This window comes from Esox lucius, chromosome 17, assembly GCF_011004845.1.
Source record: "Esox lucius isolate fEsoLuc1 chromosome 17, fEsoLuc1.pri, whole genome shotgun sequence".
In the NCBI taxonomy this organism is placed as follows: domain Eukaryota; kingdom Metazoa; phylum Chordata; class Actinopteri; order Esociformes; family Esocidae; genus Esox; species Esox lucius.
Window position 1 is genome coordinate 26,633,686 of NC_047585.1, and position 18,027 is coordinate 26,651,712.

Sequence of the window (18,027 nt, forward strand, 5' to 3'; positions counted from 1 at the left end):
TGAACGGAGGAAACTATGCAGTTTGCAAGTCCGCAGCAGAGTACTGTAGCTCTGCTAGGCTTAATGGAAGGAGGTGTTGCATTATGTATGGCTACAGATGGAGAGACACAGCCTCCTGTCTATAATTATTCCCCTGGTAACACTACCTGGGATGTATGCAGTGTAACAAAGCCTACTGTGAGGAGAGGATTGGTGGAATCACTTTTTAAAGCTTCCATTTTTAGAGCATTATGAGGTACTCTGATGTTTTGTGTTATGATCTCCGCTCCCATCTCAAATGCGTTCGCCTTTATAGTATTTTTTTACGGTTATATTTACGAGGGAAGAATATGCTTACATTGCTCAGAATGTAATACATAACTTGATAATATCAGGGGATCTGATTTCCCTCTGCTTCTGGTGAAAGTTGTAGAAACAAACAAATGATGAGGAGGAATGTTACATTTCCTTCCTTTTCTCCCCATATTTCCAGTCAGTACCAGTTTTTAACAACTGCCTTATCCCAGTTCTTGGGTTCTGCAAGTTCATTTTTATTTTTACCTGAGCCTTGCCTTGCTTATCATAAGTGATATGTTCTTTGAAGTTAACTGCTGCTGTAGATAGATAACAGCATTCAGTGTGATTGGATATCTTGCTTTTTTCTAGAATATATATTACATTGTCTGTGTCCCTTTTTGAGGGGATGTACTACACATGAAATATGTGTAAATGTTTACTAGTCCAGTGGGTTAGCTCTACTTAAGCTCTACTTAATAAAGTACAATCCATAGCCTATTCTCTCTTATGTGGGTCACATCGTGCAAGACCAGACATTTTGTTCTACTTATATCTTCAAAGTACTATGATAATGTTAATCGGCAAGTATTGCATTATCCATTATCCCTGCAGTCGCCACTCCAACATACTCCAACATACAGACGGAAATGCGCCTTTCAGAATTTGCTGACAATATTTCAGGATTCCTATTGGCTAGGGATTTCCCTTCAGGCCTATACAGCTAATGAAATGGTCCATTGGCGCTGATTACAGTGATGTTCCATTATAGTGGTAGTCAGGGGATCTCTTCAGTGAATTAGATACAAAGGGTAGCTGTATCAGTCTACATTGGTCTGTCTACCAGTAGTCACCCCCAGGGATGTGATGTGGTGAGAGGCCATTACATATTCTGTGTTGAGGGGCGTTGGTGAGTGGGTGTGGGCAGGCTCAGTCACTCTGAGCTTCAGGTTGAGGACCACTCTTACGTGTGTGAGAGATAAACCGTAATTGACAGTGGTTTGTGTGTGTATGTGTGTGTGTGTGTGGGTGTATGTGTGTGTGTGGTGTAGGAGGTGGCTGTGTGAGTGGTGTAGGAGGTGTGTGTGTGTGTGTGTGTGTGTGTGGTGTAGGAGGTGGCTGTGTGAGTGGTGTAGGAGGTGGCTGTGTGTGTGTTTGTGGTGTAGGAGGTGTGTGTGTCAACTCAGCAGAGTGATCCTCATCAATCTCACTGTTAGCAGGGTACATGGACATGCCAAGGGGCCTGGCTGAGTTCACCTTGGTCTGCTGGGTTTCTGAGTGTGAATACGATTCAGAAATTCAGCACATGTGTGTTAGATGACGGTTCAGGTTGGCCCTGCTGTTTGCTGAAGCAGGGCCTCTGAGAGCATCAACCTTTCAGATCCATCCTGGAATGTGCTGGAGTGATGAGTTTGTCCTGGATATAATCTACAGCTCCTGCTGTTCAACCTGACATACTGTTGAAGTTGAGAGCTGCTGTGTGGGGTGCATTGGGTGTAATAGGCTGCTGTGTGTGTGTGTGTGTGTGTGTGCGTATTGTGTGCATGCATGTGCGTGTGCGTGCGTGTGTGTGTGTGTTGAAATGCAAGCTCCTTGTGGGATACTAGGTAAGTGCTGAATTGCTGTTTGTGTGGATTCGTTTGTGTCTGTGCGCGGGTGTGTGGTGCGGAACTGCTGGGGCCCGTGGGCGTTGCCAGATGGCAGTGTGATGGAAAACGAGGAACATATCGGAGAGCAGCTATCAGTTTCACTTATGTAGGAAAGGACAGAGCCAATGATTAAGCATGGCTGACTCAGTCTGCAAACAGGAAAAATGGACTGAAGTCACATACAACAACCCACTTTCAGCCTGTACCTTTACAGTGTTTCAGACTCCATATTTCTAAGCACATTCTGCCCTATATTTGAAAGTGTCTCCAGAAAACAAGGTTCTTGTTATTATGGCAGACTCTTTCACTTTGATCTGAATGATCCGGCATTCTGTATGATGTGTGGTTAGTTTTATCTGTAGTCTACACAGTACACACATGCTTAGATCTTTATATTTCACTGTTTGAAGTTGCATGAATCAATTAAAGCATCAAAGCACTAAGTGGGAATGCATGTTGGAAAGCCAAAACATGACTGTTATTCAGACAACAGTCCTTAAGCAAATGTGGTTGTTCAGTTCCTCACCTCTATTCTAAAAAGCAACTTTATCCTTTATTGCATCGTTTTAGCTTGTTGTCTGGTCGAGGTACATCAGAAATGATGGGATCAACATTTATATACCAATCTGACAGCTTTACTGCTGTTGTGGCAAAGTGGGAAAATAGAGGCCAAATAATCTGTTGCTCAAGTATTCTTCAATACATTTAGAGAAACCTGTTGTTGTGTAAAAAAAACTTCAGATTCCATAGAGATGAGTAAAGTTCCAGCCATGAGCTGAGACCTGTGGTGTCTGCACCAGCCTTTTCTTCCCTCGATTCTTATCTCAAGTGATTATTTGGACGTTGTTTGATAAGCAGCTTTGTCATCTCAGTCTGTTGAGTAGAACTGAATGATTATGGAATTGTGTTTTGGGTATCCGAACAAAACCCCATTTATTCATCTGAATGCCTTGTCAACCTACCTTTGATATGGTGGTTGGATCTATTTTATTGGGATTCCTATTAGCCACTGCCAAAAATAGCAGCTTCTCTTCCTGTGTTCCAGACCAAACATCAACCATGACATCATACAGAATAGAAAGTGGAGACAAGGCTGGAAAGGCATCTTTCGTGTGTGTGTGTGTGTGTGTGTGTGTGTGTGTGTGTGTGTGTGTTTGTGTGTGAGAGAGAGAGAGGGAGAGCTTACATCTTCTGGCATTATGTAGTTGTAATTAGTTTAATGAGATTACCCTTTTGAAGTCTCTCATAAAAGCAATGTTAATATATGTTAAAATATGACAAAAATACAACAAGCATACTTTAATGTGGAAATGCTTGTAATTCAAAGTGACACATGAATGTATAGGTCAAATGTTGCCATGACCCTGTTTTGTTGTTTCATGTCTATTGGATTGGCATGAAAAGGTATACTTTCTCTCATTGATATTTGCCTAGAGGAGTTTATATTGTGTGCATCCATTGTGTGTACTAACCATAGTAAAACTTCTCTATCTTTAAACTGAGCAGTACCACTGCCAGTGTCCCTGGACAGTTGGACAGCTTTAATGCTGTAAACAGACAGTTGGGGAGGGCAGGAGGGGTTCTGAGAGGGTGCAACTGGAGCTTCCTGAGTGGATATGCTTCCTACATAATTGATATTGGTCTTCTCTGAAATAGTGACTCACTGGCAGGCTCCTCCCATTGTCACAGGGCCCAGCTCACCTAGCAACCCAAAGAGCTGTTCAGGGACCCTGCACATTTGGTGTGACCACATCCTAGAGGAATGCCTGACAGAAAAACACTGGCTCTGGTTTTTCTAAGGTTACAGAGCAGTCAACAGACCGCAGAATAGGCTGGTTGGTTGCATATTGCAGAGATAGCCATGGTCAACAAGCAGCTAACAAAGTATCTAAGTGCTCTTATTGTTGGAAGGGACAGATCAGGAGAGGGATAATTACTTTTATTATGGAACACTATGATGACCATAAATAAGAAGCAGAGGTAAGATGGCACCACCAGGACAGTTATGTAAATGTGGGCGGAGGATGGATTTATCAGGCATCAGTGCCATTCCAGGTGGGAGGGGATAAGAGCAGCGGTGGGATGTTTGAAGTGGATAATTGCGAGTGGATTGAGAGAGGCCAATACTATCAGGAGACCAATGGCAACATTAAGGGATCTGCAGAAATGTCTGCCAGAAACTGGGCACTCCCTTTGTATTACAGCTACTCATTCTCTGCAAGTTTAAGCTGTGGGATAGTTTGGCAAGAAGGTAGCCATTTCTCCCCAAAAATAACATTCAACAAAAACATTTAATCTTCCAAAACTATATGCAAAAATATGTTATGGTCTGTTACCAAGGAAGAACATTTAGACCATATTTCCTAAATATATGTTTGATACAAAACAAACACAACTCATCATTCCATGTACACAATACCTACTGTCAAACATGGTGGCATCAACATCATGTAATGGGGCTGCTTCTCTCCTGCGGTGACTGCACAGTGGTCAGGATAGAGAACACAATGAATAACTCTAAATACACTGAACAAAATTATAAACGCAACACTTTTGTTTTTGCCCACATTTATCATGAGCTGAACTCAAAGATCTAAGACTTTCTCTATGTACACAAAGGGCCTATTTCTCTCAGATATTGTTCACAAATCTGTCTAAATCTGTGTTAGTGAGCACTTCTCCTTTGCCGAGATAATCCATCCACCTCACAGGTGTGGCATATTAAGATGCTGATTAGACAGCATGATTATTAAATGTGCAGTTTCACTGTATTGGGGGGGTCCGAAAACCAGTCATTATCTGGTGTGACCACCATTTGCCTCACGCAGTGCAACACAAATCCTTCGCATAGAGTTGATCAGGTTGTTGATTGTGGCCTGTGGAATGTTAGACCACTCATCTTCAATGGCTGTGTGAAGTTGCTGGATATTGGCAGGACCTGGAACACGCTGTCGTATACGCCGATCCAGAGCAGAGGTGATGGTCGTGGATGAATGGCACAACAATGGGCCTCAGGATCTCGTCACGGTATCTCTGTGCATTCAAAATGCCATTAATAAAATGCACCTTTGTTCGTTGTCCATAACACATGACTGCCCATACCATAACCCCACCACCACCATGGGCCACTCGATCCACAACGTTGACATCAGCAAACCTCTCACCCATACGATGTGAAAACCGTGATTCATCTGTGAAGAACACCTCTGCAAAGTGCCAGACACCATCGAATGTGAGCGTCTGCCCACTCAAGTTGGTTACGACAACAACTGCAGTCAGGTCGAGACCCCGATAAGGACGACGGGCATGCAGATGAGCTTCCCTGAGATGGTTTCTGCCAGTTTGTGCGGAAATTCTTTGGTTATGCAAACAGATTGTTGCAGCAGCTGTCCGGGTGGCTGGTCTCAGACGATCTTGGAGATGAAGATGCTGGATGTGGAGGTCCTGGGCTGGTGTGGTTACACGTAGTCTGCGGTTGTGATGCCGGTTGGATGTACTGCCAAATTCTCTGAAACGCCCTGGGAGATGGCTTATGGTAGAGAAATGAACATTCAATTCACAGGCAACAGCTCTGGTGGACATTCCTGCAGTCAGCATGCCTATTGCACGCTCACTCCAAATTGAGGACATCTGCGCGATTGTGCTGTGTGATGGAACTGCACATTTTAGAGTGGCCTTTTATTGTGGCCAGCCTAAGGCACACAACTGGGCAATAATCATGCTGTCTAATCAGCATCTTGATATGCCACACATGTGAGGTGGATGGATTATCTCGGCAAAGGAGAAGTGCTCACTAACACAGTCTTAGACAGATTTGTGAACAATATTTGAGAGAAATAGGCCTTTTGTGTACATAGAATAAGTCTTAAATCTTTGAGTTCAGCTCATGGTAAATTGCGTTTATAATTTTGTTCAGTGTAGATAGTTTTTGTGGAAACTTGCTCTCTGCTAGACAGCTAAAATCCTTTCAGGACCAAACCTTTCAGCCAAATCAACCAAGGAATGGCTTACAAAATGGATGACTGATGTCCTGAAATAGCTCAGTTAAATCTGAATCCGGGAGAAAGTCTATGCACTGACCTAAAGAAGGCTGTACACAGGAGATCCCCTCCCTGTTTAGCTTATCTTGAACTCTTCTGCACTGAATAGTGGGATACAATTGCAAAATCCAAGTGTTCTAGTTTGATTAAGACCTATCCAAATGAACTAAACAAAGCAAGAGGTGCTTCCATGAAGTATAAATTGTGGAGTGTACACACTTATGCAAAGCAGTTATTTACAGTATTTCAATTTTTCAGTGATATAATCTATGTATTTTTTCACTTAAATATTATTGGTTACAAGACCTTGTTAAAGGTGAAAAAAGTAAGATGTGGTTTGTCTTCATTTGATTCTTTACTTACATTTTTAAACAGGGGGTGTAGGCTTTTGATAAGCACCATAGAATTTTGATAACCACTGTACATTACAGTAGCATATATTTCTTAGCATGTGAGGAAAACATCAGAAAATATTTCTGTTTATGAGTAAACATATACACTAATTTCTATAGTAACTCGACCACAATACCAGAAGCCCCTTTTATCCTTATTTTCTATTATTCAAACAATAATTGTCATTTGTTTTTGGTGTGAAGTTAGAAATGCATAAAGAAGAATACAACAAATGAACTTCTATTGTGGAGCCCAAGGTCACTACTATCCCATTGTCCCATATTCCTAGTGTAGGTGGTTGCAGCCATGTTGGACCACTTTAGGCTGTGACTGAATGTCCTCTATTCTTCTCATTTATTTAAATCAACAGAAGATACTTGTTGCCCAAGGAGTCGTTTATTAATTACCACTCGACTTATGCAGTTATCCATTCCTACCTCTTTATTGGTTACTAGCGGTGGCCAAGTGATAGTTCTACTGCCTGTTTAGCCATGGGACATTGATGACTGCATCAGACCTTATTCCATAATGACCACAATCATCTTGCAGTTGAATGAATGAATGAATAAATAACAACAGCAGTCTAACAGGAATCGGTCAAACAAATCGTCGGCCAGACAAATTGCCTTTGAGACCCTGTGTTTGGATGTATTAGTGAAAATACCCTGTGAGTGTGCAGTCTTTAGAACTGTTGTCAGTGTGGTCAGTACAGTCCAGTGACATGACGCAGTGGAGGTGTGACACGCTGCATTGTGGCCCTGACACTAATTCACAGCTCATGAATGAAGGCTTGCAGTCTCGCCATAGCAACTGCCGCCTGTAACCCAGAGACTGGGGACAAATAGAAGTAGTGAGCGCAGTGCAGGGCAAGACCAAGCATGGAGCGTAGCTTCACCACTGACACACATTCCCCCTGCAGTAGTCCGCCCCCTCCGACTCTCACTTCTCCGCTGTCTGAGTTTCTCTTGGTCTTCCTTTTTCTTATTGACCGTCAACCGTGTCTTTTCCAGGCTGTCTCCTTTGGCCTCTTCATCTCAGCCTCGTCCTCTCTCACTCCCCTCTCTCCTCGCCCGGATGGAGAAAGCAAATGTGGTCCTGTGTGTGCTGGAAGAGAGATGCATCTTGTCATGCCCCATAGCTATTGGATTGGCGTGAAGAGCAGTAGCGGTTTGACCTGAATACATGATGAAGTTATACTAGTGGGGTTCTGGTTCTAAGCCACACAGACTGTCCAGGCCTGTCATTTGTCATGCTAATATTGGTTGATTCTGACTGGTCTCTCTTTCCTCTTCTCTCTTCCTCCCTTCTGTCTCCATCCTTCCTTTCTCCAGGCCGGCGGTGTGAGCTGTCGTCCCGCTCCGGGCGTTGTGCCCCAGGTGTGTGTAAGAACGCAGGCACCTGTGTGAACCTGCTAGTGGGAGGGTTCAAATGTGAGTGCCCGTCTGGTGGCTATGAGAAACCCTACTGTGAGATGACCACCAGGAACTTCCCTCCGCAGTCCTTTCTCACCTTCAAGGGCCTCCGGCAGCGCTTTCACTTCACGCTTTCCCTCTCGTAAGTACCACAACCACGCCACACTAGCAACTAGCCAGCCCCGCCTACTTCAGGATCTGCTTTTTTTACTCATCTATTTCCTGTGTTTGAAGGGCTCAAAATCCACTTCTGGATTGATTGCTTAGCGTTTTTGCGTACCCATTTTTCCATTCCATGAATAATAATTCTAAAGCTTTGTTGTGGACACTTTGAAGGTGTCGCTGTAAAGTAATGATTTGTGGAATGTACCAAAGTAATAATTGAATGCAGTTGAAAGGTTCATAATAGTGCAGAAATTAAAGCCACTTTCAGATATCCACACTAGTGTTGCTATCATGTTGGATCTCTCAAGCAATGTTAAAGTTGAACAGATAGTTGTCAAATCCAATGATGTTGATGTTTTTAAATCCATGTTCTCTTAATGATGTTTACAAACTGATAATATCACTCTGACATGTTGGAGGTCGATAATATCACTCTGACATGTTGGAGGTCGATAATACCACTCTGACATATCGGAGGTCAATAATAACACTCTGACATGTTGGAGGTCGATAATAACACTGACATGTTGGAGATCGATAATAACACTCTGACATATCGGAGGTCAATAATAACACTCTGACATCTTGGAGGTCGATAATAACACTCTGAAATGTCGGAGGTCAATAATAACACTCCGACATGTTTGAGGTCGATAATAACACTGACATGTTGGAGATCGATAATAACACTCCGACGTGTTGGAGGTCGATAATAACACTCTGACGTGTCTGAGGTTGATAATAACACTCTGACATGTCGGAGGTCGATAATAACACTCTGACATGTCGGAGGTCGATAATAACACTCTGATGTGTCGGAGGTCGATAATAACACTCTGACAAGTTGGAGGTCGATAATAACACTCTGATGTGTTGGAGGTCGATAATAACACTCTGACATGTTGGAGGTTGATGAAATCAATTGTTGGAGGTCATTAATATGTTGGAGATTGATAATAGCACTCTGACATGTTGAAAGCAATGCTAATGGCCTTTTTGCAAAAAAGCTCCTTAAAATATTGTTCCTCGATTTTCAACCTGTTCATGTGGGATGGAAATTACTGCCTACTTTGATGATGTCACAAATTTGATCTGATGAAATCGGTCCAATCAATAGATTAGTATTTAAAACATGTATATATATTCTTAGATACAGGACACAGGAAGGGAAAGGAATTAACCAATTGGAAGCTGGGGATAATTAGGTTGACAAGATAATGAGGCCCAGAATGGACATTTGGCCAGGTTTAACACCCCTACTCTTAAGATAAGTGCCATTATATCTTTACTGACCACAGAGTCAGGAAATAGACCATCCAAAAAGATGGCACCCTACACATGGCAATGTCTCCTTCATTGCCCTGGACCATTGGATTTGATATTTTGAGTGAAGGGAAGAGCACCACCTGCTGGCCCTCCAACACCACTAGCAGTAGCATCTGGCCTTAGATCCACGGGCCAAATGGAGCCGACTCTGCTTGGACTCAGAAGCAATCCAGCAATGGGATGCAGGCCAGAGCTTTGCTGTGATCATTTACTGTCATAGTAAAGTATCTCCCTGTGATTCATTCTTTCACCACTCTTCCAACTTCTGTACCCTCTCCCACTTGTATTAACTTCTCTGTAACGTAACACACACACACTCTCAACACTATGCTCTAACATTACACACACATTCTCACTCCTTTGCTCTAAAACTACACACACACACTCCTCCTTTCTCAATTATCCACTTCAAACATTCCACCGTTGCTCTCGTCCTCTCCCACCTGGAACGTAACTCATGCCTGATGATGCCTCCTCCGGCCTCGTTTACATAACTGCCCCGGTGTTTCATAATGTTAATTCAATCATTTAATAGCAAGGCTCTTCTCCCCCTGCTGGATTTGGGTTCCTTGAGCCTGTCAGCATGTTAGGGTGACCACATTCAATGTGGTCGTTTTGTGGCGCACTGTCAGGAATACATGTTTAAGTCCCACATAGATCACTTGGTGTCAGCATGTTTGTGAGTTTGATTCCTGTTTCTATTCGCTACAGTCACTGGGTTAGCGTATCTGCTAAATGGCTTATATGTAAAATATTTTCCATCACCATGTAGTACCACATCCTTCTGATATAAAATATGTTTTAAAAAAGCACAATGTGAGAGCAAAATAAACAGGTTGGAATATTTAACTAAAATCAGGTTTGTGTTTTTATTAGTAAAATTAGTGGTATTTTTGCAACATTTATGGATAAAGGCACAAATTACAGGTGTATTTTGTGGCTCTGATCTTTGTTTTGTGTGCGTGTATGTGTATATATTAAGAGTTTTTTTTATGCTGCTGAAGGAGAAGCCCAGATGACTAACTGTTTTTGGGCTGGACATTAACATTGTTATGTCTGGCGTTCATGCAGGTTGGCCCATATATTGTAGAAATGTAAATTTTTTCCAGAGGCAAGAATCCAGTTTGGCATTAACACTGGTTCATAGTGGGAGGCATGTGGCTGGTACAGGTACTGTACAGCACATTGTGTGTAAGGGTCCAGATCACAGCCTGGTATATAGTCAGACGAGGCCAGGGGAGGGTGGTGAGATTAAACAGATTAGCATTAAACATTGAACACAGTTAATCATGGAAGTACGTTCATCCAAACAGTGGTTCTCCAGGACTTTGCAGCTATTCCATAGATGTCAGATTCAATGTATTCCAGAGCCAGCACACCTGAATCCACTTGTCTATTAATGAACAAGCCTCTGACTACTTGGTTCAGGGAAGCAAGTTCAGGGCTACCACAAAAATGTCACATTGGGAGTCTTGGGATTACTAAAATAGGTTTAACAATGACACTAGACTGCATTGATATAAAGGGAGCCCTAACCCTATATTGATCACAGCAAAGCTCTTTAAAGTCATTATTAACAGGTATCGTTGATTATATGTGACTTATAGACGTATTGGCCTTGCTTTCAATATGGCTTGGATGGCAGTTTTTTTTTTTTTATTGAGAACCGTTCCGACCTGTTTCATAAACACTGTGGCTGGTCGTTCCCAGATATCTCTCCCAGAGTTGTGGAGGAACTGGCCTGTCAGTGAAATAAAGATTCTAGACCATATCTGTCAGGCAGCTCTCTTAACAGAACATGGCTTGAATGTCATAAAAAACAGACACAGTATCAACTTTTTTATTTAAATCAATAATGCCTTGTTTTATAGTTGTTCCTCTGACCGACATGTTAAAGGCATGCCTATCAGGAGGCTTCCTGAATGCGCTGATACAGTAACATAACTTCACTGCACCATGGGTTTCGACCTGTCCCCCTGTGTTAATATGGGTCGACTGGTTGTTATCTTAGCTAATGTCTGCCTAATGTGACATATAATTCTTATGTTGCCAATGGGAGTCGTTTATCTCGTGGTTGATCTCACTCAGTCCGGGGGTGGTGGTGGGTGGGAGGGGGGTGTACACAAGCCTTTGAAACCTATAGACTGGTGATTAGAAAGCATGAATGAAAAGTAATGTCATTTTTTTTTATAGTACATTTCTTTGCTCTGATTATTATTTTCAGAAGTGATGCCCCAAACGGTGTTCTTTCGGTGATATTCCCAGTGCTATTGCTATCAAATAGTGTGTGTTTCTTTTCCTCGTCTGAGGTCGATGATTGTCATTCTGCTCAGTGAGCAGGTCAGTTCTATGCCCCATGGCTGTCCTCCAGCTCCAGAATAATGAATGCATGTCCACACACTCGTACACGCGCATGAACGTCTTCCCAGCATCTGCAAAAGGATGAGGAAAAAAAAGAAGACCTTTTGTGAGGTCATTACAAAACACTGTAATTCAGATCTCGGGAATGTCGCCCTCATTGTAGGAAGACCTCAGGAGGCTCCATCCGTCTCGACAGGGTCTCCATCTGAACAGGGAGATGTGGACCACAAGGCCCAGGAGACAATGAGTCAGACAGGCGTCAGAGCTCTAACATGTTCGGATCCACTGTGTGGTCCCCTGGGACAGACATGACCGAGATCATTTCCTGGCTTCATTATTATCTGGCAACTTCACTGTTTGGCTTGCGCTGCGTATTTGCATTGGCCATGACCTTTTTACCATTTGTGGTGAATCAAATTTGTTGTTGGACTGTGTCTGCCATTTCAGTCTGAGGCAGTTGGGAGCGTTTGTGGTGAGGCCGGGTATGAGTCCGAGAGGTTGAGTTGCACTGGCTCAAATGTGACTGACTGAGCATTACACTGACAGATAACAGATGACCTTACTGGCTAGGTTTGCTCTCATTGTTTCTTCCTAAACAGAATTATTAATTGCAGGCTGTTGTAATAGTTCAGTCTTTTTATATAGGCTACTCCTCATTAAAATGACTGCAAACAATGTCATTCTAAACTCTGTTATGACCACACCATACAGAACAGGCTTCACATGGATGTTGCTTCCTGGATCAATATGAAATGTGTTTATGCTTTGTCGTCTGTCGCTAGTTTGTCCCCTATCAGAACATCTTTCATCTCTCAGCAGTTACTATCCACAGTATAATTGCTCTGAGTTTCTGGGGTATGTCCAGGCCTAATGTCTACGCTGCAGATGTAGCTTTGTTTTAGAGCTCTTCCTCATCTGAGACACAGCAAGGAGCTTGTCGTGTTTAACCTTGTTGGGTGCTTGTGATCGGTTGAAAATTGCAGCGTTGTTAAGTCTCGCCCTCTCTGCTTCACAGCGGTGAATCCTGAGGCACTCTGCGTCAAAATGCCCTCATAGTAATCTAACAGGAAGCACTTTTGGTGCGTTCATAATTTGTATCCTTTGCTATAATAGAGCATGTCAGTCAGTATACTCTCAGGCTGTCTCATATTGGATGCTGAATTTGGATGTTGAAAAAGCATTTACTTCGGGAATTCTTGAATGATGCTCTTAGGCCCACTTTACTACAACAATGGCAAATGCTGTGTGCAGAAATATACTGGCTTGAATGCATTTTCATGTTGTCTTCCTGTCACAATGACCTCTCAGAAGAAGTGTTTACTCTGTCTTGGTGTCTTTGGCTGGGAACGGATACTGAGCCCTGTTTCTTCATGTTACCCAGATTTGCCACAAAGGAGCCAAATGGTTTGTTACTCTACAATGGACGCTTCAACGAGAAACATGACTTCATCGCCATGGAGATCATTAACGAGCAAATCCAGCTCACCTTCTCTGCAGGTAAGAAGAGCTTCTATTTATTGCATGTCAACCCATTTACACAAACCCCTATATTTGGTTGTTATTGAGGCTTCCATAAGTGACTCTTATATTATAACATTAGTATTATTCAAAGTGTGGACATTGTTGCCCTGATTTAAATGTGTAAAATATATATTTTTTCTTTTCTTTTTTAGGTGAGACCAAGACGACTGTGTCGCCCTACATCCTTGGAGGTGTCAGTGATGGCCAGTGGCATGTGGTTCAAGTTCACTACTACAATAAGGTATGAGGGAAACACAGGCTAGGGTAAGTCCTGTTGGGCTTGTTGACTGACTGGCTCAACACTGGGCCGCACCTGGCTTTGCTGGCCTGCAGAAAAAAGCAATGTGTCATCTGAATGTTACCTGTAACTATCTATCCATAAAAAATTTAAAATAAGATTACAAGTTTATTTATATAGCACAATTCATACACCGAAGCAATTCAATGTGCTTTAAAAAGAAACATATATGAAAGTACAATAACATAAAACAAATAGTCAATTGAAAACATCAAAACAAATGAATACATCATAATAATAAAAAATACAATAAGAAAACATGTAAAGATTAAAAATGGGATAAAAACATAGGAAGCTATAAGGCCAAACAGTGTGGTTAAGTTTAAGTGCTCAGTAATAGGCACGTGAGAAGAGAAGTGTTTTTAAACTGGATTTAAAAATTGATAAGTTTGGGGCACGTCTAAGATCTTCTGGTAGTTAATTCCAGTTTTGTACAGCATAAGTGCTAAACGCAGCTTCTCCATGTTTAGTTTGGACTCTACTAGCTGACCTGTGTTCATGGATCTAAGAGCACTGCTTGGTTTATATTCTGCAAACATATCAGAAATGCATTTGGGTCCTGAACCATTCAGAGATTTATAAACTAAAAGCACAACTTTGAAATCTATTATGTAACTGACTGGAAGCCAATCCAAAGATTTAAGAACCGGAGTGATGTGCTCTGGTCTCCTGTTCCTGGTTAACATTCTAGCAGCAGCATTCTGAATGAGCTGCAGCTGTTTTACAGTCTTTTTCGGGAGTCCAGTAAATAGGCCATTACAGTAGTCAACCCTACTAGAGATAAAAGCATGGATGAGCTTCTCTTGGTCTTTTTGAGACACCAAGCCTTTGATTCTGGCTATATCTTTTAGATGATAGAATGCTGTTTTCGTGACCGCTTTGATATGACTTTTAAATGTGAGGTCTATCAGAACACCAAGATTACGCACTTGATCCCTGGTTTTAAGGGCCCGAGAATCCATCTCTTTACTAATACTTGTTCTTTTATTTTTGTTGCCAAACACAATAATCTCATATATCTTGGTTTAATTGTAGACAATTTTGGTTCATCCAGGTATTTATGTGCTCTATACAGTGACACAGAGAGTCTGTTGAGCTGTTGTCATATGGTTCGAGAGCCATATATATTTGAGTATCATCGGCATAGCTGTGGTAGTTAATGTTGTTTTGTAGAATTTGGCCCAGAGGTTGAATTGAACAGAAGCGGTCCGAGTACTGATCCCTGTGGAACTCTGCATGGCATCGTCACCCTATCAGATTCATGATTACCAATGGTGACAAAGTAACTCCGGCCATCTAGATAAGATCTGAACCAATCAAGGACTGTCCCGGAGTGTCCTACCCAATTTTCCAGCCTATCTTTAAGTGTCCTATGATCTACAGTGTCAAATGCTGTGCTGAGATCTAATAGAACCAGAGCTGTTCTGGAGGGAAACATGATGTGCTTTAAATGATGAAAACCAAATTGAAAGTTGATCTGACAAGTATATCTTGTATTGAGTGTGCCCAGCACTCTAATGACCATGTAAATGAAGGCTAGAGTCAGGGAACACACCTCCAAGACTGAGAGATAATTTTGATGGTGAGGAAGTATTAAAGAAATAAATAATAAAATAATCTCTTTGAAGACAGGCGAGCAGTATTGAAGTACCTTGGTCTACGAAGGATCACTAGACTTAGCTATCAAAGATGCCACAGCATTGAGCTGAAGGAATATCAACAGATCACTTTCAACATGGGTTGAATTAATACAATAAATGAATAATGTTCTTATTTTACTACAGACCAGGAATTCCACGTATCAAAAAACTGTACACATCTTATCATGTTTGGCCTGCGATTGACTTGAATACTGGTTATGATTCATAGATGCATTATAGTATCGTGAGTAGGAAGGATGGTGAATCTGGATATAAAAACAGTATTCACTGTAGCGTCTGTATTATTTGTCATCCATTTATTTCTGACCAGCTGTACTTCATCTAGTGGATGACAGTGACTCTCTGTAGGGTGGTGAAGGTAATTATTGTCGTTGAACCACACTGGATGTGAAGTACTCAGAGTCCACAGTGGAAGTTTTCACTGCGCTGCCTCCTGTCAGAACAGCTGCTCGGGCCATTCCAAAGAATCACCATTGATGGGACAGTGGAAGAGACAGCGTGCCAGGCAGAAATAAGAAGGAGGGAGAGGGAGGGAGCAAGAGACAGCCAAAGTGACAGTAGAAATGTGTGGGAGAAATGTGTTCACAGCTATGCTCAGTATATATGTTGGAGAATAGTAAATTCACCACACAAACCAGAAATTTTTCCCAGACGAGGGCCTCAACTTTTTTCTTCTCTATATCTGAAGAATGCATGGAACTATAACCCCTTACCCCTCCTCCCAGTTCACCCTCCTTTTCAGCAGTTTCCCTCCCACCCCTCCCCAGACCAACACACAGGATGTTACATTTTAGTCTATTCAGGAAGTCACTTTGCATCATAAAGCTGTTGCCAGGCAACCCCCCAAGTGTGGATATTCTATTCATGGTCTATGATAACATGGCCATGTCAGATTCCAGCCTGCAGAATGTTAGGGAACACAACATCTCATGGGCCATTGGAGGAAAAGTCTTTGGTTCCTCTCAAAGAATGGAGTTGTTTTAGGATTAATTATTCTCTCATTAATCACTTGATACCAGTAAGTCCAATGAAAGTCCTCATTGCTTGTTTTTAACGATGACCTTGTCGTTTTTTGGATTAGAGACAATGACAGTCTCCAGTGACCACTGCCTGCACTGTTTTCTTTACTATCACATTTTACCAGCTGCTTTCCAGTGTTTCACTTACACAACACAAAGCATGAATTTATGGAACAGCCATAATATCAGGCAGGGGCACAGAACCGTGGCAGGATGATATTGCTTGAAATCTTCACAGAGAGGCCCCCCCCCCAATTAAAAGGATCGGCTGCTGGAGGTAAAATGATGGCTCCCTCCCTCTGAGGTATCCCACGCTGGCCAGCCCTCCCCGGCTTGTCCCTGTCCACGGGGGGTGGGGCGGGATGAGTTGGGGGCAGTTTTGATTGAAATGTGCCTTTCAGGGGAGAGGGGGAGTGTGGAGAATGGCAATGACCACTGCCTTTGTGCTTCTCTCTGCCTCCAATGGGACCATGGGCAGTGAATGATGCAGCCCGAGGGAAGGTGGCGCGCTCTCGGTTCACCAGCACGGAGATAAAACAGGGCAGGACAGCAAGAAAGGCCAGAGAGAAGTTTTTACTTGGGCTGTGAGCGAGGACCCTGCAGGGGCTAACCTCTGGTTGCTATGGGCTTTTCAGTCATTCTCAGACGTCATATTACAGTTGATTGCTCCTGTGCTCTACCTGTCCTTCCCTTGCATTGTGGGGGGCAAGTGAACTCCCTTTCTAATGATCCCCTGTCACCCCATTGTAAGGAGGGGAACAGGTTTTAATGTCCTGAGTAAATATGTGCTGTCCAATCAGCTCTGACAGGCCTGGTCTTTGTGTACCAGACAGAGCAGCTGACAGCTATTAGCAAAGAGTCACTATAGGAGAGTCAACAGCCGTGGCTGATGGTTGATGTATTTCAGCGAGCCAGGAACTACTGGAAGCGACGGCCCAATGTGGAGATCAGTGAAAGAATGAACAGATCTTTCCATGGTTCCAATTGGAACAATGGAAAAGAGCATATCTGGAGATTTGGCGTGTGACCATTTTAACAGACCATCTAAAACTGCAGCCCCAACAAATGAATTTCCAACTGCCTCAAGACTGGTTAGCTAAAGGTTAAATTCAAAATGTTCTACAATTTGAGAATGGAAGATTTAGAGGTTTATGTTTTTTCTACCTTTCTAGTAGCCCAGTGTGTTTTAAAAAATAAAACCGGTTAGCATCTATTTTTAACTCAAAAGAGCAAATTATCCCAATTCCCTATTATTTTGATGTTTAGAGGAAATTCAGGTTAGTTTTAAGTATGTTGATTAGTGAAAAATTAGTTGTGATTATACTTCAGACAAAGAGTATTTTCAGTGAACCTGTTGTTGTGGCTCATTTGAATCCCAAAAGGCTTTTATTTCCAAATGCTTAAAAATCTATATTGAAGAAATATTAAGTCTCCAGTGTAAAGCACCAGACGTCTACGATCGTGTGAAATGATGAAATGTCGGATCAAATGGGCTACATTTTTATCTTGTTGAGAGAAATTAGTTCTTCTTTATCTAAAGTAATTGGCAAAGGATGCACTCTCACTTGTATAGTTTTTTTGTTTATTTTGTGATTATGATCCATTTATATTTATCTGTTTATTTGCAAGCAACCTGTCATTATGAAGCAGGTGATTGAGGGATGGAATAATATAGCTAGTATCCTACTGTTATCATTTGGCTTAGTGTATTTATATATATTTATAGGTTACCTTCAGGACAATGGTTGGTAATAAAGGACTGGCCTAGTTGCTGTGTACACATATACTTGATTCAAAGCTACAATCCTCTCACGACGTGCCTCTCGGTATATGACAATATAAATGTATGCATAATGTAAAGGGTAATGTAAAATAAAGCGCAATTTCTCGGTCATTTACCCTCTGTACT

General features: G+C 42.1%; 1 protein-coding gene across 5 annotated transcripts in view; it reads left to right on the forward strand.

Moving 5' to 3' along the window:
* celsr2 (cadherin, EGF LAG seven-pass G-type receptor 2) overlaps positions 1–18,027 on the forward strand; it is a 64,954-nt gene that overhangs the window by 24,892 nt on the left and 22,035 nt on the right. For all 5 annotated transcript variants that reach the window (XM_034287348.1, XM_029114102.2, XM_029114103.2 and 2 more), the window contains exons 3-5: positions 7,687–7,909; positions 13,001–13,116; positions 13,293–13,381. In XM_034287348.1, coding sequence (XP_034143239.1) covers positions 7,687–7,909; positions 13,001–13,116; positions 13,293–13,381 — 428 coding nt within the window. The remainder of the gene's footprint in view (positions 1–7,686; positions 7,910–13,000; positions 13,117–13,292; positions 13,382–18,027) is intronic.